Below are 23,900 nucleotides of genomic sequence, written 5' to 3' on the forward strand. Positions count from 1 at the left end.
TATTCTTCTGGGGGGGATAACTAAAAGTATGAATTGATTATACTTACTGCAGTGACTAACTTAATGGCACATAATTGTAGCTCACTGACATTTTCCACAAAAAATGGTGTTATTCCCATTGATGATACCTGCACACGCAAAAAGTAATCAGTATACATCTCTAGTTGATATCAGTAACATTCTACCTTAACTAAATTCCAAAACATTCATAAACTTACTGGAAAAAACTGAGAGAGCATTTTCTTTCTCCTTACTAATCATTAGGATCGATCTAGTTCAAGAATTTCTCTGCTCCTTTCACCCTCAAGCACATTAGTATATACTTGCTTTCATAGCCATCATTCCTCTGATCTCCACATTTTGGGTTGATGAATGTCACAATATAAATATATTAAATATAATATAAAACATTTTGCTACTCTGGATGAAAATATCCTGACATATTTCAAAGGAAATAATCTTTTATCTTTCAAAGAATTTATAGTTTTGGGTTTCTACTACATTCACCTATCTTCCGCCCTAAATGTTTCTTTTTTTTTTTTTTTTAATGTTTCTTTTTAAAACTTTCCTGGACTTTTATTTCTTCATTTTAGATATACTCTGAATGGAAAAAATTAACATAGTGCTGGCATTATTACTGAGTAAGCAAAGCTATACTGAACTCAGATCCTCTGTTCTTACAATGTTTGATCCAGAAATATAACAAAATGCTTCAAAAAAAATTACCTGAAGAATTGTTGTGTCTGTAAGAAGCTGTATCTCTAGCAATTCTGATAGGCTGCTAACAATGTCACAAACTTTATTATAAAGCATTACTATTACTCTCTGCTTATGGGTAGAACACTTAGCCCGTTTTGCTTTTGAACTTAACAAGCCTCCTAAAATGAAAGAAAAATTTCAAACAAGTAATTTATCAACTTTTAATAATTCTTAATAAATAATAATAAAACTGTTTTCTGAATTAAGGGAACACTTTCTTGGCGGGGGTGGAGGGGGAGTGTGCTACATAAAAATATAACCTGGCAAATAAAGCTGGTCATTTATTAAAACAGAAAATTGTTCTCTAGGGATATTTAGATAGCAATGGCACATTCCAGTGGTTCCTAAATCTTATAAAACATTTATCTTTATTTCTATTTTTTCTTATTGGTGCAGGATAAGATTAAAATTCCCTTTAACTTGTAATTATAAAATAATAAGTAATTATAGATTATTCATAAACCAGGTATATCCTCCTTTCATTAAATGTTCATGTTAGGGACGCCTGGGTGGCTCAGTGGTTTGGCATCTGCCTTCAGCCAGGGGTGTGATCCTGGAGACCCAGGATCAAGTCCTACATCAGGCTCCCTGCATGGAGCCTGCTTCTCTCTCTCTGCCTTTTGTCTCTGCCTCTCTCTCTGTATCTATTTCTCATGAATGAATGAATGAATGAATGAATAAATAAATAAATATTCATGTTAACTATTTCACTGCTCAATTATAAAGGTTATAAATTCAAGAAAGAATATATATCTTGAATCAATCCATTTTGTAGATAACTAATATTCTACATAAAATTAGGGTGAAGTGATAAATAGAACCAGAAGCCAATATTATCTGGGATTTTTGCCTAACCAGTAGAAATTACTTCTGTTATATGTAAAGATTTGCTAAAGAAATTATACTTAATAAGAACGGGATTAACTAAAAGTTCTATACTCTTAATCAAATCAAAGCCAGTACTTATGGCAAGTTATATGATCTAGTAATTTTTGTGCCATTTTAAGTTATTGCATTCTGACCTATTCAACATAATAAAATTATGTAACAGATAATTTTGACATCATACTCAAAAACTTTCAATAAAAAAAGGCAAACCAACCTCCGTGAGGATCTAATCTGTAAACAGGATCATACTGAGGATAGAGTGTATTCTGCAAATGAAATTTAGTGTATTGTATAACTCTTTCAATTACATCCTCAATATATACAGCTTTTGGCATGTTAGGAGATGTCATAATGTTGATAGTTGTAAGACAGGCATCTGCTGATTTTGTAACTCTCTCCATAATAAGGTCCCTCCATAATCTTTCTTCTTCTTCAGTATCGTTATTCTATAAAATAACACACAGTTAATGAAATGGAAATAAACACATTTATAGGTTAAAATATTTTTAAAAATGATATATTTGATTTTCATGGTAAGTGTTTTGATGTATGTACTTTTTTTTTTTTTTAATGAGCTCTACACCCAATATGGTGCTTGGTCTTATGATTCCAAGATCAAGAGTCACATGCTCTACTGACTGAGCCAGCCAGGTGCTCTCATGCATGTACATGTATGTTTATGAACATCAGGAATGAAGTGCTGATTTTACTTTAAGATTTTTGTTTCCAAGTTTTCAAATATAATATATTCTATCTCCTAATTTCACCACTAGATGACACTCCAATAACAAATTCATAGTTATCTTTATCTTCCATGTATTTTATCCAAATCTAAGATAAAGACTATAATTGTATATAAATAATTCTGTCTTATCATATAAACATGATAGTCAAAACTTTGCAAGTTCTGCTTGCTGCTGTGAGAACAAAATGAAAATTAAAACAATGAATGGTAGAGCTGCATTTAAAAAGCAGTTAAATGTTAATCATTCCCAGTATTTGTTTCTCAACAACACAGTATTTTTGAAATAGAGATTAAAAAGTAGTTATTATGCAGACTACTGAAAATATAATTTATTTTCTAAAATGGATAAATCAAATGATAGAAGATTATATTTTAATTTACACAGTAGCAACTTAGTACAATTGGGAAGGAGTGCTTTTAATCTCACTTTGAGAGTGATAATTCTTCTATCACATCCTTACTTATGAAATACTAACCCTATACTCTAGGAATATTTCAAACGCATGCTATTTAAAACTTATACATTGGGAAATGAAGCAAAAGCACAATATGTAAAGCAGAGAAGGGCTTTCTAATCACTAATGCCTACAAACTCCATTATTTTTTCCTAAATCTCTAGGCTTTCTTCCATTTTACTGCTTGCATACCTATTTAAGAAAAATATGCTAAGAGTAGCTTTTAATATTAAAATTGCTGTATGGATGAGTCAGTTAAGGAGGTTCATCATTCATGCCAAATGTTAAGACTATCTGCAACACATTAATAACGCTAAGGCTTCAGGAATTAAAATAATTTCATTAAGACTGAGTCAACCAGCTTAGAACTCTAGATCCTTGAGATTTATTTCGATTTCTTGTCAAAGTGTTTTAAATAAAATTTGCAGACTAAGAATGTAGTAGATTGCCACTATGGGTTTCTCGAAGCCCTTTGTTTCTGACTCAAAAACTAATTTATAAAGGGCATTGGAAAAATATAGATATATTTAAGAAGCCATAGAAATACCATCTGAGATTATTTTTCTACATTTTTTATTCCATGTAGATCACTTAGCAATCTTGTGGCTTTGGCAAACACCAAGAACATTTCTCTCATTAGATGAGATCCAGTGCATGTACTATATATATGTGTGTGTATATATATAATATATACACATCTATTTCCATATATCAAAAATGTTAATAGTGGTTATTGCTAAGAGAATATGGACCTTTTTGACCTTGAGGTTTGGAAACTTTCTGCAACAAGGAAAATTCAGTAATTCAACTCTCCCAAATTCTTACCTTATATTAGCATTAGTGTTTGTATTCATTAATGGTAGAGCTATCAAGATCAATTCGAATACACATATGATTTGAAAGTCTGCTACAATGCTAAGGTAGATTGCAGGCAATTTACTTTTATCAGTTTATAAACCATTTACATTATGTTGCTACGTTTTTGATATAAAGGTACTAAAATATATTAATAGTTGATGTTAAAATTTATTGAGAACTTAAAATGGGAGACACTGTTAAGCACTTTACATGAATTAGTCTACTTAATTCTTTCAATAACCATTTGGACTAGGTATGAAAATGGTATGTATGGGGTGCCTGGGTGGCTGAGGTGTTTAAGTGTCTGTCTTCAGCTCAGGTCATGATCTCAGAGTTCTGCATTCAAGCACTCAGTGGGGAATCGGTTTCTCTTTCTCTCTGTCCCTCCCCTGACCCTTGTGCACGCACATGCATTCTCTTTTCTCTCATATAAATAAATAAATTCTAAAAAAAAATTGTATATAAGGATTATTATTTTAGGATACATTAGGAAAGTAGTATAAGGTTTCTAACTAATTCTCCAGGAAAGGTCAAGAAGAAGAATTACTATCATTTCATAAATGAAAAAAATATTTTAAACATAATCACACATAAGGAAGAGCATAATGTAAACTTAAACAGTTCTGTAAACTGAAATGAATTTACATCTGTTGTCTGTTTATGTCAAAGCTGTGAATCAACAATGTAATTTTGGATTACTAAAAGTGTAATTTAATAGCACTGCTAATGAATGTAACTAGCTCAAATTAATGACATTTAAGATTTCCCCAATAAATCAGAGTTCTTTTGAAAACAATTTGTATCTTAACAATAGTAAAGGTAAAATTAACAATATGGATCTTGAACTTACATGATTTAACAAAGTGGAAAGCTTTGACCCATCTTGAATATTCTTCTCCAAGATATTTAGGACTTTCACAGTTTTGTCAGTGGAAAGCTAAAATAGCAATGTAATTTTTTTAAGAATCAATCATTGGTAAAAGTGATAAATTATTCAAGAAACATGTACAATTATCACCTTTGAGCTATGGAATATATAACAGTACCACCCGCTTAAAGAGTGGGAAAAGAAAATTTTCACTTAGATTCTCTACTTAAATCTAAATTATGTAGAGAATTAATCACTTGTTTCTGAAAGACAGAAAACAAATACAGAACAGGAACATATATACACTACTAACCCAACTCTTACCATATAGCTAGTCAAGAGTTAGTTTGTTCTGATGCCTGGCTCCCTGTTCTCGTGGCAGTGATACTGAACATGCATATGAACACACACACTCTTTTCTCAAGTTTTCATCTGTTGATTTAATTATAATATGGTTTCCACACTACAGTGTTATTCAGCAGGTGTCTTAAAATTCAAGGTGGTATTATGAATAAAGCATAAAAGTGTAAATGATGAAAGTTACATACGTAAAGTAACACTATTTTTTTCCAGAAGAAATATTTTATTTAAAAAAAAATCTATTTCATTTCTTAGAAAGGATGCTTTCTCTACTTAAAAAAATTATAGCTGATTTAAAGGTTCTGCTTGGAGGCAACTGTTATCATATTCTCCTGACTAAAGTTTTAGACTCCTACCATGCAACTACGACTCTCAATCAAATCATCCAGAAGAGTCAAATGGAAGAATCAACAGAATAACTGACATTAAGTACATTTTGATTATTTATGCTGGAGTATAGAAACAAGTTCCCCCCAAATACTGCTTTAAATAATTTCACAACAGATTAAAGTACTAAGACTTTTGGTAAACTATATTTTGAAAACAGAAAATTCACCTTGTGAGATTGAAATATTAGCTATATATAATTATGGACTTTATGAAACAAAATCTAGGATTGGCAATATCACCTCAGAAAACTGATGGCATTTGCTATATAAAAAAAATCAATACATCCCTCACTATACATAATATTATTGTGTACTAATAGCACATTAATTATTAGTTAACTAGGTGATATGTCTGCCTTTAAAAATCAAATTTATGGAAACTCTTGTGCACTGTTGTTAGGAATGTAAAATGGTGCACCCACTATGGAAAACAGTATGGAGGGTCCTCACAAAACTGAAAATAGAACCACCCTGAGATCCATCAATTCCACTTCTGGGAATATATCTGAAGGAAAAGAAAACACTAACTTAAAAAGATATATGCGGGATCCCTGGGTGGCGCAGCGGTTTGGCGCCTGCCTTTGGCCCAGGGCGCGATCCTGGAGACCCGGGATCGAATCCCACATCGGGCTCCCGGTGCATGGAGCCTGCCTCTCCCTCTGCCTGTGTCTCTGCCTCTCTCTCTCTCTCTCTCTGTGACTATCATAAATAAATAAAAATTAAAAAAAAAAAATTAAAAAAAAAATAAATAAAAAGATATATGCATGCCCATGTTCAAGCATTCAAGTGTCCACTGATGGATGAACGGACAAAGAAAATAAAATGTGTGTGTGTATACATACCTATATATATATATATATATGTCAATGAAATATCTTGTTATAAAAAAAGGAAGTCTTGTCATCTGTGACAACATGATTAGTCCTTGAGGGCATTATGGCAAGAATAGTAAGTCAGATAAAGACAAATGCCATATCCAAACCACCACCACCAACCAACCAACCAACCTCACAGATACAGAGAACAGATGGGTGGTTGCCACAGGGGCTGGGGATAGGGGCTAAAGTGGGTGAAGATGGTCAAAAGGTACGAATTTTCTATTATATGATTTAAGTCCTCGGGATGTAATGTATAGCCTGGTGACTAGTTAATACTATATTGCATATTTGAAAGGTCCTAAGAGAGTAGAAGTTAAAAGTTCTCATCACAGGAAAAAAAATTGTAACTATGTGTGATGATGGATGTTAACTAGATTTATTATTATAACCATTTTGCAATACATACAAATATCGACTTGTTATGTGGTAAACATGAAACTAATTTAATTTCAATTATACCTCAGTAAAAAACCCAAATTCATAGCACATTCATTACTTAGAATGGAGGCAATATATAAACAAAAAATGAATAACTGATTATATTTTAACTTGGTAAAAACATCAAAATATTTTTCAGTCTACTTTAAAGTTAAAAACTAGAATATAAAAAAAAAAAACAACTAGGATATTATAGACTAGGAAATTAGGGAACTTACAGAGTAGATAATTCTGTGCAACAGGGAACATGCCCCTGGTTAGAAAAGGGGGGAGGACTTGTCTTCAAATTATATTTGCACAGCAATTACACAATAGTTTAGGGAGTAAATGATGGCTCATAAAGATTATGGGAAACCATTCCTTGATGCTGTCAGTATTGTTAGAAGTTATTATCAATGAAAAAATACTCTGCTATTCCATTTGAATAAAATGAGACTATTTAGCAACAGAGAGCTCACAAGAAAGACAACTTAAAAATCATAAAGCCTACAGCAATGAGGCAAGGTATTTATTACAGTTAATATGTTGAAACTGTAGCTTTACTCTTTTACCATTCACAATGACTAAGCAAATGCCAAAGAAAAATTTAGTGCATTTCTACATTTAAATAAATACCTGAGACAATGATAAAATAAAAAACAGTGGGAAAAAAAAAAGTCCAGGCCCATGCTTCTTTCAATGCAATAATATGGTTTTCTTTAGAATAATTTACAGAATACTTCTTTGAGTCTTGTTTTTTAAAAAAGAAATAATTCAATGAGATTCTCAGACGGTAATCGTAAATTGTTTTCATTATTTACTTTATGTAAACTTTGTAATCTACCTTGAGAAGTTTAATATCAAACATTAGCATTTAAGTAAATATATAAATTTTTCTTTACTGAGATACCTTATCCATTATACCCATTGCTTTAATTTTAGCAGATTCACTGCCGAGTTCATTAAGCTGATGTTTTCCTAAAAGAAGTTCCTGAGGAATTTCATCATCATCACCTGAAAAACCAAACCAAACAGTTTAGGTACAATAAATAGCTCAAAATAGTAAGCTTAACTTTTTTAAATAAAAAATTTGGACACACAAACAGATATAAACAAACTAAACAAATAACAACCGAAGAGGCCTCTATAAACCTCAAGCAAACCCTGAATGAGAGAAGACAGGGATTAAAATGAGAATTCTGACTAAGATGGGGGGAGGAGATAGGTCTCTTATCTTCACTACTTTAGATATACTGTTGACCCTTCTCAACCAAGCTCTCTGCCCCCGCCCCCGAGGCTGACCTGTATGGACTACATCAACAGTCTCCCATGCCCTCTGGCTTCTGTTTGGGTTCAGCCAGTGGGGTGCCCTGTCAGAAGATCAAAGAGAAGGAGAGTGAGGTCAGGGTATTTATATCCCTGACTCCTTCCTTGTATGGTCTCCTCAGGCTAACCTTTCTGACCAAAAGGTTACTGCTTTTTCTCAAGGCAGTCTACAACCTTATTTTCCCTACAGAATGAGTTCTAGTAACTTCTCTTTACCCTTGTTCCTTTTAGAGTAGGGTTGGTAATAGTCCCATGGTTGTTAACCCTAGATTCTGGCACTATTCTGTTCCCAGTTCTCTAACTGGCCTCTTTGTAAATTAGTCCTCCTCAAATTATCCTAATTTGAGAGTGCCTTCTGTCTTCCTGTTGGGATCTTAAATGAGATGGAAGACAGCTGTTCAGCACACAACTGGAAAGTTTTTGAAATGATGAAAATGGTACTTCAAATAATGGAGAAATGCATTAATGATACTTAGGCAAATAACTCTCACAAAACACTTTTAAAATAAAGGGTAATATAATACAAAGGGTAATATACTTTTCAGGTATTTTCAAATAGGTGGACTCATATCAGAATTATGGTATGTTATATGGTTTTTGTATAAATTAGACACTAGTGTTTGTACAGCTGAAGGTGGCATGGATTTGTAGAGACTAGTTCTCAATACTGTAACCAGTGTTACATTTTTATATTTATAGATATGATCTTTACATATTATAAAAGGAACATATGAATATATTAATCATACTGTATTCTAATTGGTTTACTATTTTGTTTTCCATACTAGATTCTGTATTACTTAAAGCCAGGGACTGGGGTATTTATCTTTGCATCTCTAGCACTTAATATACTGCTGACAAAGACTAAGTATTCAATAAATATTGGCTACAAGAATTACACGAGCAGATGCATGGGTTCCAATTTCTGTATCCTTGCTCGTATTAGTACTCTCCTTATCTAGCACCAATTCAAGTCTCATTTGAATCAATGCAATCAAGTTGCATTCTTGGAATTCCTAAGACACTACCAATAATACTTGATTTTTATACTAAAGTTTTCAGTTTCTTGATAACACAGACTAAACTTGACTCTATAACTAGATTTTAAGTTTTTTGAGAGCACAGACCATGCCTCTGTATACACTGTATTTACCTAGGTAAATAAGTATATTTAAAACTGATTTTATATTTAGAGGTTAAAAAAATATATCTTAAAATGATTTTACCAAATGCAGTAAAATCCATATCTTCTAAATTATCCAAAATATTCTCTATTGAGGCTGTGAATCTCTTAAAAGTTGAAGAATCCATCATTTCTACAACAGAGAAAAAATAAAAACTTATTATGTTCACATTACACATAGAAAACTAAAGTTGCAGACTGAAAAACAAACTAAAATGTTACCTTCAGGTGTAAGTTTTGGTTCATAAGCTTTCCTCTTCTTCTGTTTTTCTTTTTTCTTCATTTTTCTAGCAACTAAAATAAACAAAAAGAAATATTGAAATACAGGAATGACAACTTAAAGTATTTCTATTTTTGCTTCTAGTTTCCTCCAGAACATTAAATACTTGAACAATAACCACTGCCATTCCAAACTAAATATATACTTTTGTCTTGATTAGCAATGGAGTTGTTAATTAACTTAAAAAAGGTATCAAATATTCTTCAAAGTTAAAGCCCTAAATTTAAAGCAGCTTATGTAAGAAATCCGTTGACACTGATGAATTACCCTCACTAAGGCTCGGAGGAGGAGAATAATCTTCCATGTCAGAATCTGATGGGCTTCGGTTTCGATAACGACCACCACCTGAACTTCTTCTTCCTTCATGAGAGTGGCCACTTCTCCTATGATCCCCAGAGCTTCTTCTGTCACGCTCTTCATATTCCCAAGCTTTATCATCATCTTTTTTATGTCGTTTCCTAGAGGCTAAAAGCAAATCCCCATGACAAATAATTTACCTCATTTAAAAAGAATATTAAAACTTGTACTTCACAAATGAACCACATGGGGGAAAATCATTGTGTGGGCCTAGCAAATTGAGTCACTCTGTTTAATCAGAAATATAAATTACGGTATAGAAATGGTATCACTTATTTTAGCTTTATCTATTATTTTAGATTTAAAGATTTTTACGTGAATTTGGTCTGCTGATAAATAGGAATGTTCTGGGAATTAAACAGCATTCATTTCAAAGAAAGGTATTCAGTAAGTCAGTAAGGATAGTATTACTTAACCATGAGGATTAATTAACGCATATAAAACAATCTTTATCTAGGATTTGCAGGAAAAACAGAAACACTTTAAAGCATTTGGATTACTGACGGGGAGCAGGGTTTGGAAGAAAAGTAAACTTTTGAGAAAGTGCTATAGAATATAGAGTAACCACATATACCAACAATTAAAAGCCAAGTTAAGCCCACAACTTAGTTATAAATTCAATAGACTCTGATAATCTAATATCACAGGCCTTCAGAGATAGAATAAATCTGTACAGTTGTAAATATTCATATATTGAATTCAGTTCTCCAACAGTATACTTGCTTAAGCCCAAGGAGAAAAGCTTTTAAGCTTACACATGGTACACAAACATATATATGTATGTTACCTTCAGTCACTTCCCCAATCTTCCAAGGGTCTAAGTATTCATTAAAAACACCAGTACTGACAGGATCTTCTAGGCAGAACTGGCAAACAGATTTCATCTGACACATCAACTCTGATCAACTGGTAATAGCTGCCTAGAGCATTATATTTCCCCAAGAAAGCATTATATTTCAACAAGAAAGACTGATTAGAAATGTCTGTCCTGTGAGAGCTGGAGAGCAGTACAAGCGACAATTATTTACCATACCCCTTCTAGGGTAGAGCACCACCAACTTAAAAGTAGGATAGAGAACTGATGTGTCCTATATCTTGGCATCTTGTTGTTTTGACCACTTGTTGGTGACAATGAAATACTTCCTAGTCTGTTGAACTAAATGTGACTCCCTTTCTTTGAATTGGTTTCTATTTTGAATCCCTAATTATGATCAATATCCAAATACTTAAAATTCTTGCTTGAGTCCCCTTAAATCCTGAGATTTAAGGATGCCAACCTTTGGCCCATGCACTCTATCTATGCTTGTGCTGGGGGCTTTATTTGTGGATAATCAATGTCCATAATCAATGTCTATACCCTGGCTAATCTTACCCTGACATGCTGCCTTAACTACTCCTATTCAAGAATCTAGTTTGGTCTCTGGTTCTGGACCTTTCTGTCCAATCTACTGACAGCATAGCAGAAAAAGATAATTTTGTTTCCCCTTCTTTTTGGTCATAGACTTGGCATAGCAAGATAGTTCATTAAAAAAACAAGAACAAAAAACCAAATGTAAATGCATATATTTAAATCTCCAATGATTTTCTTTGTAATAAGGCATAAATTTGACATGGAGTATGAGGAAGAAAGACTTTTCCCCTTTTACAATTAGGGTACACCCCAGGACATTCTCTTAGTGAGAGACTGCCTTATAAACTAACATAATATGTGTGTGTGTGTGTGTGTGTGTGTGTGTGTGTGTGTGTGTTTCAGAGAAAAAGGTCATCTATGTAGCATTCAACTAAATATTTTTCCAACAAGTACTAAAATACTACCAAATATGAGGAATAACAACTAATAAGCAAGCTTGTTCACAGAAATGTTTGAAAGTAGTATTCTACTTTCTAATATGACTTACTTAGTACTTTTGAATTTCAATTTCATCAGAAATTCATTTCAAGCATTCAATTCTATGATTTGAAAATGCTTGAAAAATCTTACAGTCGTCATCAAGAACATACAAAAATACTGTATTGGTAGTAATTTTTATAGGCCTTTAAGATTTTTGTTTCACATTCATTAAACTTTAGGAAATTTGGATAAAAATGAGATGGCAAATTAGGAAAAAAACCCACCCAACTTCCATGATACAGTGTGTTGTAATAAGGCTATCAGGATTGTTACTAGTTTGTTCTTTCTCTAACCCTGAAAGAAATAAGGGGGGAGCTCAACAGACAGGTAGGTAAAACATGCCTTGAGTGTCTCCCATCTTCCCTTTCTAAATTTCACCTACATCGCTCTTTAACTTAGGTCTTCTCTCTCCTTTCCCCAGCAATCCAGTGACCTTATGTTTGTGCTATGGTTACCCAAATTTATGTCGCCCAACAACTTTTAAAGATCTATGTGGCCCTCAACCCTTCCCAATCCTTCAACAAAACAATTGCCTTAGTTTTAGATTTTTAGGAAACCAATTTGATTAAACTGCAATAAAACCGTAAGTTTCAAATAAAGTCTCTCTCAAAGCAGCAAAATGCTTGAGCTTATGTTCTCATAATACTTTTACATCTTGTACTACACTGTATTTTTACTACATTCTTTTTGCTGTGGTATAATGAGAGTTTGGTTGTTTATGTCAACTACCAACTGGAATACTTTCATCTCTCAAATCAGTGGCTCCAGAGTCAATTTTTCTGTAGTTACTTATATAGAAATAAACTAAGAAAGACAGGCAGCTACTCTGAGGTCTCCTGAAGAATCCAGAGAAACTTCTCTTTTGTCTAGCAGGTTGAAGCTGAGGTTCTCTAACTAATACTAAGCTTTCAATACACTTGGGAAATATCTAGATATAACAGGATCCATGGCTTTATGATGACACTCTCAGCTTCCATAAGATTTTTCCACAACAGGAAAAGAACAGTGGCTGCACTGATGACACACATCAGGCATGTGTGACTCTCTCCCCTATTTTACACCTGTTGGGCATTTCTGATTATGCTATTCTTTCTACTGAATTGTGAGGTAGCTTCAAAATTCTCATCAGCTTAGCAATGCAAGGAGCCACTCTCAGTTAAATGGAGTTGAATTGTGATTTGAAATCAATCTGCAGTTAAAGAACTCCTCCTTCTTAGCTATTCCCTTTAGAAATGGGTGATGTTTTGAGGTGGGGGGGGGGGGGAGGAGGAAGAGTGAAGGAGAGGCATGTATATAAAGGGGAGTGAGTTTCTGGGCCACCAGATCTCCTTTTTCCTCTTCCTTTCCAGAGCATATATTCCCATATGACCAAAATGTTTGATTATAATAAGAAAAGTATTAACTTTAGCCATTGAATGAAATATATTGCATGTAAATACATCTCATGATAACAAATTATAACAATTATACATATATATAATGTCAGATTAACTTTGCTATATATTTTATTTCAATTTTAAAACTTTGTTCATATTTGTTCAATATTCATAGTCTACTCCTCATAGCTCAAGAGCTCACAATTTAAAGAAGATCAGAGTAAATGAACATAAAAAACTTTGGAGGAGGTGAAGGATTTCCATCAGCAATATACATTTAAAATTGGCAGCATGCATCTGTCCTTCCTGCCCTTGCTTGTCACACCTCAATCTATGGAAACTAGGTGGAAAAGGTAGAACACACTGGTGGTCTTCCCACTTCTTTTGGTCATAATGACTAAGTCAGTTGGCACACAAGTGAAGATCTCCCATAGTCTGTTTCCACTGAATGCCGTTTAAGTCAAACAAGGTTGCTGACCCCTCTTGGCTAGGCTCAATTCTCTTGCTCCAGAAGAAGGAAGATAGGGATAAAAGAGAAGAACTTTTTCAGTGGACCAGTAGGAAGACAGGCGAGGTATAGCAAGTCTAGTGCAAAGACAGGTGATCACAGTGTTGTAGAGAGGTAGCTGTGTAGTGAAGAAGCCAGCTCTGGAAAACAGTGAAACAAGGGAGGAATTCCAGGACACAGCTGGGCAAAAAGGAGAAGCCAGGTCCAAACCACACAGATAATTGGCAATGTGGCTAATTCATTCATAATTTAGTGGTAGTATGGTTTTAAATATTTCTTCACCTGGCTATCTCCTATGTGTCCTTCAAGACTCAACTCAAGTGTCACCTCTTCCAGTAAGCATTTCCTGAACCCCCAAGTATAATTTTGATGCCAATCAATGTGCTCCCATAGCATCCTGGATTTACTTATTATCACTGTACTTTTTTCACTGTGCTACAACTGTTTACGTATTTCCCCCTTTGAAGGCTCTTCAAAGACAGGGGCTACATCTTATTTGTATTTTTATTTTCAGTGCCTAGCATATAGTAGGAACTCAATAAATGTTTGCTAAATATAGACACATACCTGTGTTATTTGACACTAATTATAGCTCATTAATTTTTTTCTTGGTGCCAACTGATCTCATCTTTTGCACATTTTTTAAGTATAAAGAAAAAAACTTGCTATACTATGTTAAGAATTAAGATCACTGTACTCTTCCTAACCCCCCAAATTATGAATGAGACAAACACATCAATCTGCTTTTTAATTCTAAAATAATAATAAAGTTATGTGGTACTTACATTCAAAAGCTTCATCACTATCATTATCTTCATCTGAACTGATTTCAGCATATTTTGGCTTTTCATTAACTGTGCTACGCTTGCGTTTATTCATTTTCACACGTTCACAAAGTGGCATGGTGGATTCAATTTCTGCCAGAAGTTCAGGGGGTAATTCTTTTAACACTGATTGATCTATACTACCTATTAATGAAAGGTAAGAAAAGAATTTAAATCTGAAGATAAAAGGGAAATTTTAACTAAAATAACACAATAAAAATGAAATATTAGTATTCATATAAGTTTTCTAAGTCAGTTTTGTATTTTAACAAAACACATACTTAAAACTGTAATAGGCTTCACCCTGAACTGATAATGCAGTTTTTATACATACATCATTATATAATAACTTAAAAAAACATAGGGTAGTTATATCATCAATTTTTGATACAATTCCTTCATCTGTCTGTACAGACCAAAACCTTTCTAAAATGAGAGATCCACTGGCATTAACCAGTCTATTGTAGTAGGGGATTCATCTCACATTCTTGGTAGCACCCAAATTTGTGTTACAGAGATCTGGACCAGTTAGTTTGAAAGTAATACTATCTCTCAGTGCAAACTGGAAGAGTTAGAAACACTTATCACACCCTTCTCTTCTTCCTCTATGATGTTGGTGGTTGTGTACTGTGATTGGGATAAGAATTTTACATGCTTTTACCTATCAGTGTCTATTTGAGAGGCACAGTAATCTCTTTAGTATTATAAAGAACTTCCTCAGACAGATAAACCAATATATGCATTTAACTGAAGATAACAGAAACTTGAAAGGCAGGATCAATAAAAATATATTAAACTATAGATGTTTATGGTTAAAAATAGTAAATTCAAATGTTATGAAGTAGGTTTGTATTTTCCCATGAAAGGCTAAGACAGGATAAAAATATACCAACACAGTAATATTAACACAAAATTTACTACTTAATCCTACACACATATACACAAGTACACTAACAGTTGCTATGAAGAAATAAATTCTTAACATCCTACTGAGAGCTTAAAAACAAAGAAGTAGCAAAAGCTATTTATTCATGATAATTTGTCCTTGATGACTACTAAAGATGACAATTTTAAATTACTTACCCTTGCAAATCTTTGAGTGGAAGTATAAAAATGATGTCTTACCTGCTGAATTTTAGAAATTAGGAGCAAAGAGTACCTTAGTGGCTTATAGCACAGAATATTAGTAACTATAATCAACCTTAACACTACAACATTCAAATGATAATAGTACTTATGTAAAGGATAAAAATAAGCCATGACAAAAATGAATGGGTACTGATTAAGACAATTTCAAAGTTTCAATATGCAATCCTACTAATTTAAGAATAGCAGAACATAAATTATTAATCTCATTGGAAGAATAATCCTTTTTTATTCTTCGTGCAAATTTTATTCAACATCATGAAGGAGTTATTTCAGTAACTTTTAGTCTTTTAAGAACACACATAGCAAAAATTTTTACCCAACAAAGATGTAATATTTGTGACTGGTAATACTCCAAAGACTTCATTGCTGAAAATCCTGACATACTAATGTTGAGTGTACCTTATCTGTGTTATTCTCAAATCACACATTTCCCTGGGCTTTCTTAATTCAACTGTATTTTATCAACGAGGTCCCCTTTTCAGAATATTGATACAGGTAAAAGAAATCAACGTTAGCTTCGGACTGTCCATACATTCAGTCCCAAGGTAAACACAGCATGCATTTAAGTTTTTTTTTTTTTAAAGCTATTTTTAAAAATATTTTTTAAAATTTATTTATGATAGTCACACAGAGAGAGAGAGAGAGAGAGAGAGAGAGAGAGAGGCAGAGACATAGGCAGAGGGAGAAGCAGGCTCCATGCACCGGGAGCCTGATGTGGGATTCGATCCCGGGTCTCCAGGATCGCGCCCTGGGCCAAAGGCAGGCGCCAAACCGCTGCGCCACCCAGGGATCCCCATTTAAGTTTTTAATGTCTTGGGATGCCTATGTGGCTCAGTCAGTTAAGTGTCTGACTCTTAATTTCAGCTCAGGTCATGATCTCAGGATCCTGAGATTAAGCCCTGTGTTTCAGTGTGGAGCCTGCTTGGGATTCTCTCTCTTCCTCTCCCTTTCTTTAAAAAAAAAAAAAAAAAAAAAAAGGTCCTTACTGTCTTGAACACCCCTAATTAAATGTGTGGGTTTTTTGACGGAAGGATCATGTTTTCTAGTATTTATCTTCCCCTTTCCACATGACCTATAATATCAAATGTGTATATATTAATGGTCAATAAATAATTTTTGACTGCCTGTCATTCACAATTTCCTATGATTACTTACAAGTATATTTCCTGTATAACTATAGTTTATGGGCAAATGAAGACATTTCCCAAATTTAAAACAATAGAAACGCTTTTCTTTTTGTACTACCTAAAATGTTATAATCTCTTTGAGTCTTTAAATACAGACAGCCTTCAAAGCATTTGGCCTTTAGCCCACCACAAAATTTTTTAAAAAGCATATTTCCTGATTATGTTCTGCTTAGACTAAATTCCCATTCTCAGAGATATACTGACCTGATACTAATATCCCAGAATTAAAATTATACTGCAGATAAATATACAATAGATAATCAAGGGTCAATATATATATATTGGTACTTGTACTCTCTTTATAATGGTTTATTATATCCTCAGAGCAAGGAGTCTGCTCTCTACTTAAAAAAAAAAAAAAAAAAATTCCTCACAAGAGCCAGACACAGAAAAACTTATGTCATATAATTGATAAAGGAGGCATCGAAGTTTATTCACTGTAGTTTACCATCTCTTAGTCCCTAACTTAGAAAGAATGCTATCAGATTTAAGAGCTTTTCTATTCCGTAGATCATTTTAGCTTCTATATAACTCTGAAAGTTACAGCAACATAATTCAAAGGCCAAATGTTTCATTTCTGAAGATGACCCAACTTAAAAAAAAAAAAAAAACCCAGGAATGAGAAATGTCTCTCAATGTACCATCCTCCAAAAGTGAACTCTGGTTCATTATGAATAGAAATACCTATTCCACAGGTTTATGCGTTTTCTGAATCAAACATTTTTTCTTCCTTTTTGTAAAAACACTATAAATTGACTCAGCCAGATCCCTTGATTACAAAGGGTAAGAGATAAAATGCTTGACTTTCCTCTACTCACAATCAGCATATTTAATACATTATCAAGGACTGAATAACTGACTCAGCTTCAATAGATATGAATAAATAGCAAGTACCTCAAATGATACCTATGATGTATTTGGTTATTGTCTTTCCCCTGAATTAGGAAATAATCCATTAATTGCAAAAATAATGTCTACTTCTTAACACAATGATTTTATAAATTATTGTTGCTTGTGGAATTATTTGTTCTTAAAAACTTCAGATTACTAGTACTTTATGATCATCTTTCTCACCTCATTTCTCCCATGTCAGTTACTTTATTCTTTAATTCAGGTGTTTGAATTACCATAAAATTTTAAGTTATTGGCTCCAGGGGATAATGTCAGTTAATCAAAATTTTGTGAAGTACCACATTCAGCTTTTGTAGCTATATAGTCCATTAGACATATTGCACCTTTTTTTTTTCCGTTGTTCTCATAAGGCTAAAAGAATACATTTACTTTTAGATGTGCTACATTTTAGTAATCCTGGATTTCAAATGTAAATCATTCATATTAGCAGAGTGAATAGATTATTATAACCAGACTACTAAAAGTCTCAAAGAGCCACTAATTTAAGAACACTGTTTTTTTTTTCTTTTAAGTGAAAAAAAAAAAAACCCTGAGATTAAAATAAACCACCTCAATTAATGAACTCTTTAGGACTGAAGATTCAGACAATGGAAACCAGTCATGTTCAGAAACAAACCAAGAAAATTCACATAAACCTCCATATTATGTAAGTCATAAAAAACATCTTAGATATAATGTAGTTCAGTGACAATTCTTCTAATAACCTACACAAATTACAGGGGAGTAGCACCAAATGGATCTTTAACTAGAGTTCTAGGAGCAAGCCCTAAGTTTGGTTCCCTGCTCAGGGGGGAGTCTGCTTCTCCCTCCTCCCTCGGTTCTGCTCCCACCCCCTGGCTCATGCTCACATGCTCTCTTCTCAAATAAATCTACAACATGAAGAAGAAAGAAGAAGAAAGAAGAAGAAAGGAGAAGAAGAAGAAGAAAGAAGAAGAAATGCATCCAAGGAGCATAAATTATAGATTACATAGCTCTGAAATATGGTATAACAGTTGGGAGGTAGGAACAAAAAGCAGCAACCTAAAAAAGATGTATGGTTCAACTAGGAGATCAGGACATTGAATGTTCCTTTCACAGGGATTCCAAGGTTATAACCCGATGGAAGTTCTAGGAGTAAAGAAGAAGCCTATGCCAAATCCTCAGTGAACATAGGGAAGATTGGTGTCAAAAGTTTTGAGGACACAAAACAATGACCTTAGGGGAAGAACTTTGACATGTGTATTTTAGCAATTATAGTTAACCCCTAAACAACACAGATTAGAACTGCACGGATCCACTTCTACACCAATTTTTTAATACAGTACAGTTCTGTAAATGTATTTTCTTTTCCTTATGATTTTCTTAATAACATTTTATTAGCTTACTTTAGTGTAAGAGTACAGTATATATGTAATATACAAAATGTGTATTACTTGACTTTGTTATTCCTAAGGTTTCCTGGTCAACATTAGGCTATCAATAAATTTGGGGGGAGTCAAGAGTTATACAGGGATTTTTAACTATGTGGGAAGTGAGTGCCCTTTGCCTCCATATTATTCGAACATCAACTGCATTTTTTTAAGAGATTTTATTTATTTGAGAGAGTGTGCCCACGCAGGTGCACATGCACGTGTGCACATGAGTGGGGGGAGGGGCAGAGGGCGAAGTAGGCTCCCCTCTGAGCAGGGAGCCCAACATGGAGCTCAAGCCAGGAACCTGGAATCATGACCTAAGCCAAAAGCAGATGCTTAACTAACTGAGCCACCAAGGCATCCCCTCAAACTATATTTGGAAAGAGCAACAGCAAACTAGGAGAAAGGAGATTCTGCTTTTCAGCGTTAAGGCTCCTTCAAATGAGTGAAAATGAGGAAAGTGAAACTGACAGTTTTGTTTTGTTTTGTTTCAGTTAGACTCTTTATTATTACAAGCACTTTCTCTTAACATAGGAAGAAAATGGAACACATAGGATGGTTTCCAGTGTGGCTCAGGATTTATCTTTGACTATACTTAATGTAAGTGATTCTGAAGAAGGTCCAATAGAGAAATAAGGCATAAGTTTTTCTGCAAAAGATTCGTTGAAGGTATATAAATATGATCTGCTACTCAAATTGTAAAATGAAACCTCTCCTAACTTGTAGTCCAGAAAAATGCCAATCTGTCTGAGGTTTCTGGAATCCTCTTGGCCAAGCATACTAGTCCAGAGCTGAATTTGCCAGCAGCCATTGTTCGGGGATGGGGACAAAACAGCATTTCTGGGGAAGGACTCCTTACACACCCCTAAGGACCATTCCTCGGTACCTCGTACTTCCACCTGCCAGAAATGCCTGCTGGCGTCAAATCTCTCACAGGGAGATGTTAACAGTCATTAGGGTAATAAGAAAGGAGGATCTGTTTAATACCTGAAGATGAAGTCTTAATTTAAGAGAAAAGAGCATCAGGGAGACTACCTCCTCTAGAAGAGAAGCATCAGGAAACAGGTTTGCTTTTTTTTGTGATGGTTTAGGATAAATGGAAGTCATGTATAATGAGATAATCTGGTATAAAGTTGCCTTAATTTTGATAGAATCAGAGAGATTCCAGGTATTGGCTGAAGGCCTAATAATGGTTATTCAGGATTACAAAAAAAAAATTGTTTTAAAGATTTTTTAAAGGGAAGAATAGTATTCATCATTGGCTAGAGAGGGGTGGTCAGGATCAAATTTGCAGCTATTCTCTTTCTGATGGTCTCTGAGAAATACTAAAACTAATGCAAACAATCATCATATAACCCTACCCAAAGAGATTATAACCTAGAACTGGTAAGCCTCCTTTTCAAAGTTAACCAGCAATATTTAAGTTGTAGGCTATAGCCCATAAGCATGTTGTGAAATCATTTTTATGGGTCTCGACTAGCAGTTGTTTTAAAATGAAAGTGAAAAGGTCAGTTTTTTGCTTGTAGTAAGGGTGGAGATTGTTAACATGTGTCTCTATGCATGTATTAGTTCACAACATGCATTTTATTTCTTAGAGCAAAATCAAAAAAGTTTTAAAGTATTTTAAGTTTTATGGTTGCCACTTCTTTCAAAATAGTTGGGTCAATTCAGATTGAAAAGGTCCTTCCTTTTTTTTTTTTTTTTTGAAAAGGTCCTTCTAAGTAATCAAACTCAAGGTGTGGACTCTGCTCACTGTTTCTTTTTTTTTTTTTTTAATTTATTTATGATAGTCACAGAGAGAGAGAGAGAGAGAGAGAGAGAGAGGCAGAGACACAGGCAGAGGGAGAAGCAGGCCCCATGCACCGGGAGCCTGATGTGGGATTCGATCCTCGGTCTCCAGGATCGTGCCCTGGGCCAAAGGCAGGCGCCAAACCGCTGCGCCACCCAGGGATCCCTCACTGTTTCTTAAGCTATAGGTTCGATGAAAGAGAAATAACAATTTGAATAAAATATTCAGAGTTAAATTGGTTTTACTCATTATAAGTTGATAGGATAGTAATTATGTCCCCCAACACCACCCCCCCCACCCCCCCACCCCCCCCCCCCCGCCCAGATTTTACTTATTAGAGAGACAAAGTAAGTGCACAGCAGGAGAGGGAGAAGCAAATTCCCTGAATAGAGAGGCAGATTTGGATCCCAGGATCCTGGGATTATGACCTGAACCACAGGCAGATGCTTAACCTACAGAAACATCCAGGGGCCCCAGGATAGTAAGTACCTTGTATTAGAGAGCTTAATTACCTACGCCTATAATTCTGATATAAAAGTTGCTGTTGATTTATTTATTTATTTAGATTTTATTTATTTATTCATGAGAGACACACAGAGAGAGAGAGAGAAAGAGAGAGAGGCAGAGACACAGGCAGAGAGAGAAGCAGGCTCCATGCAGGGAGCCCGATGCGGTACTTGATCCCAGGTCTCCAGGATCATGCCCAGGGCCGAAGGCAGGTGCTAAACCGCTGAGCCCCCCAGGGATCCCCCCAAACTGTTTATTTTTTGAAGCCCCATTACAATAAAATCTTGGGTTTTCAGATGGAGCCCTGTATTGGACTCTGTGCTGAGCAGGGAGTTGGCTTGAAGATTCTCTCCCTCTAGCCCTCCCCTCACTCTCTCTCTCACTCAAATAAATAAATATTAAAAAAAACACCAAAACCCACCCCCACCCCCAAATGAGACAACTTGACTCATGACCATTATTGAAAAGATCAAGTTCTCCACAATGCTTTACACAACAATACCTTTAGGAGTAACTGCTATGCATAAGGAGTCTGAGACGCTGTGAAATGATTCAGGCTTTGTTTTTGAGTTCTGTAGGTTTGCTTGTAGCTTACTGAAATACGGACATTGAGAATCTGCTAACTTGTGTAGAATATACAGTACACAGCAAATGGAGTTAAAAATCCCTTTACCTTTTCATATTATTCATGGAAATTTATTCCAGAAAATTTATACAACAAAAAAGTTCTATGAAGGAAAATGTTTAGATCAGTTATATCTATTGTAACATCATTTTCGAAATGAAAATTCTTTTCTAGGGATGCCTGTGTGGCTCAGCGGTTGAGCATCTCCCTTCGGCTCAGAGTGTGATCTCGGGGTTACGAATCAAGTCCCACATTGGGCTCCTTTCAAGGGGCTTGCTTCTCCCTCTGCCTATGTCTCTGCCTCTTTCTCTCTCTCTCTGTGTCTCTCATGAATAAATAAAAATAAAAATATCTAAAAAAAAAAGAAAATTTTTTTCTAAATCAGTTTTAGTTCTTAGTTGTTCTATATTGATAATTATAGAAAAGTTTATCCACAAAATGAAAAGATTTCTTGATTGACATGCAACAGGTATAAAATATTTTAAAAGCAATTTTAAGTCAGTATATACTTGTTATATGTTTTACATATTTATTATATATTAACATATTAATACTATATAACCCACTAAATGAGGTACTTTCAGATATTAAATATCCCGCTTAAAATATTATATTTGACAAATTTCATACTGCATTCATAAATACTGGAAAAGAACTAGACAATGACTTCAAAACTCATTTCTAGGGGTGCTTGGCTCAGTCGGTTAAGCGTCTGCCTTCAGCTTAGGTCATGATTCCAGGGTCCTGGAATCGACATTCATATTAGGCTCCCAAATCTTCGGGGAGTTTGCTTCTCCCTTCCCTCTGCCCCTTCCCCTGCTGTGCTCTCTCTCAAATAAATAAAAGATGAATACTTTTATATACGCATATAAATACTCAAATGGCAAGGGAAAATCCAAATTTTAGGTCTCTTTTGCTACAGAATAAATAATTTATTTATTTATTTTTTATTTTTATTTATTTATGATAGTCTCACACACACAGAGAGAGAGAGAGAGAGGCAGAGACACAGGCAGAGGGAGAAGCAGGCTCCATCCACTGGGAGCCCGATGTGGGATTCGATCCCGGGTCTCCAGGATCACGCCCTGGGCCAAAGGCAGGCACCAAACCGCTGCGCCAGCCAGGGATCCCCAGAATAAATAATTTAGTTATTAGATTTACCTACATTAAAATTTCTATTTTTTAAAAAAATTTCTATTTTATATCTATAGTAAACTCAGCGAACTATAGTCTGTGGGGTCAAATTTGTTCATCAAACATTTCTGTATATCAAGTTTTATTAGAATACAGTGACACACAATCATTTATTTGTTCTCTATGATTGCTTTTTTATTACGATGTTAAGGTAAGTGGCCCACAAAGCCTAAAATATTAATGATTTGGGCTTTTACAGAAAGTTTGCTGACCCCAGATCCATATCATGTTATTCTTTAATTCAAATTGGAACAAAGTGCCCCCCACCCTTGCCAGTGTAGTCATTATAGTTACAGTCTGTACATTTGAGGTCATTGAAACTGGTTTATTTAATGAAGACAAAAACCAAGGAGTTGGATTATAGCAATTGACAAACACTATTACAAAAGAAGCAAGCAGAAGATTCTAAGAAAAATCTGGTTTTAAGCACCACAATTTTGATATTGACACTGGTACTACAAAGATTTCATCAATGTGCGCCTATTATGTTACTATGAGGGAGAACTATAAAAAGAAACAGGGATCAAATGATTCTTTCTTTGATATGTACGCACAGGGAGAAAATAAATAGTGCAAGCATTACCTAACTTTGTATCTCAATTAGCTATTAAAAGAAAACAAACTAAGCTCAAATTTTTTTTTTAAGCTCAAATTTAATAAAAGAAAGGAGATACTAAATACTAAAGCAGAAATAAATTAGACTAAAAATAGAAAAGATCAATGAAACTATGAGCTGACTTTTTGAAAAGATAAACAAAACAGACAAACCATTAGCTATACTTAC

General features: G+C 34.3%; 1 protein-coding gene across 5 annotated transcripts in view; it reads right to left on the reverse strand.

The window, feature by feature from the left end:
- The window catches only part of NIPBL (NIPBL cohesin loading factor), a 197,467-nt gene that overhangs the window by 53,855 nt on the left and 119,712 nt on the right, over positions 1–23,900 (reverse strand). For all 5 annotated transcript variants that reach the window (XM_077896197.1, XM_077896201.1, XM_077896199.1 and 2 more), the window contains 9 exons: positions 14,324–14,506; positions 9,674–9,871; positions 9,349–9,420; positions 9,170–9,259; positions 7,528–7,631; positions 4,556–4,642; positions 1,862–2,093; positions 727–878; positions 48–128 (listed from right to left, as the gene is read on the reverse strand). In XM_077896197.1, the coding sequence (XP_077752323.1) occupies positions 48–128; positions 727–878; positions 1,862–2,093; positions 4,556–4,642; positions 7,528–7,631; positions 9,170–9,259; positions 9,349–9,420; positions 9,674–9,871; positions 14,324–14,506 (1,199 nt within the window). The remainder of the gene's footprint in view (positions 1–47; positions 129–726; positions 879–1,861; positions 2,094–4,555; positions 4,643–7,527; positions 7,632–9,169; positions 9,260–9,348; positions 9,421–9,673; positions 9,872–14,323; positions 14,507–23,900) is intronic.

This window comes from Canis aureus, chromosome 4 (assembly GCF_053574225.1).
Source record: "Canis aureus isolate CA01 chromosome 4, VMU_Caureus_v.1.0, whole genome shotgun sequence".
In the NCBI taxonomy this organism is placed as follows: Eukaryota; Metazoa; Chordata; class Mammalia; order Carnivora; family Canidae; genus Canis; species Canis aureus.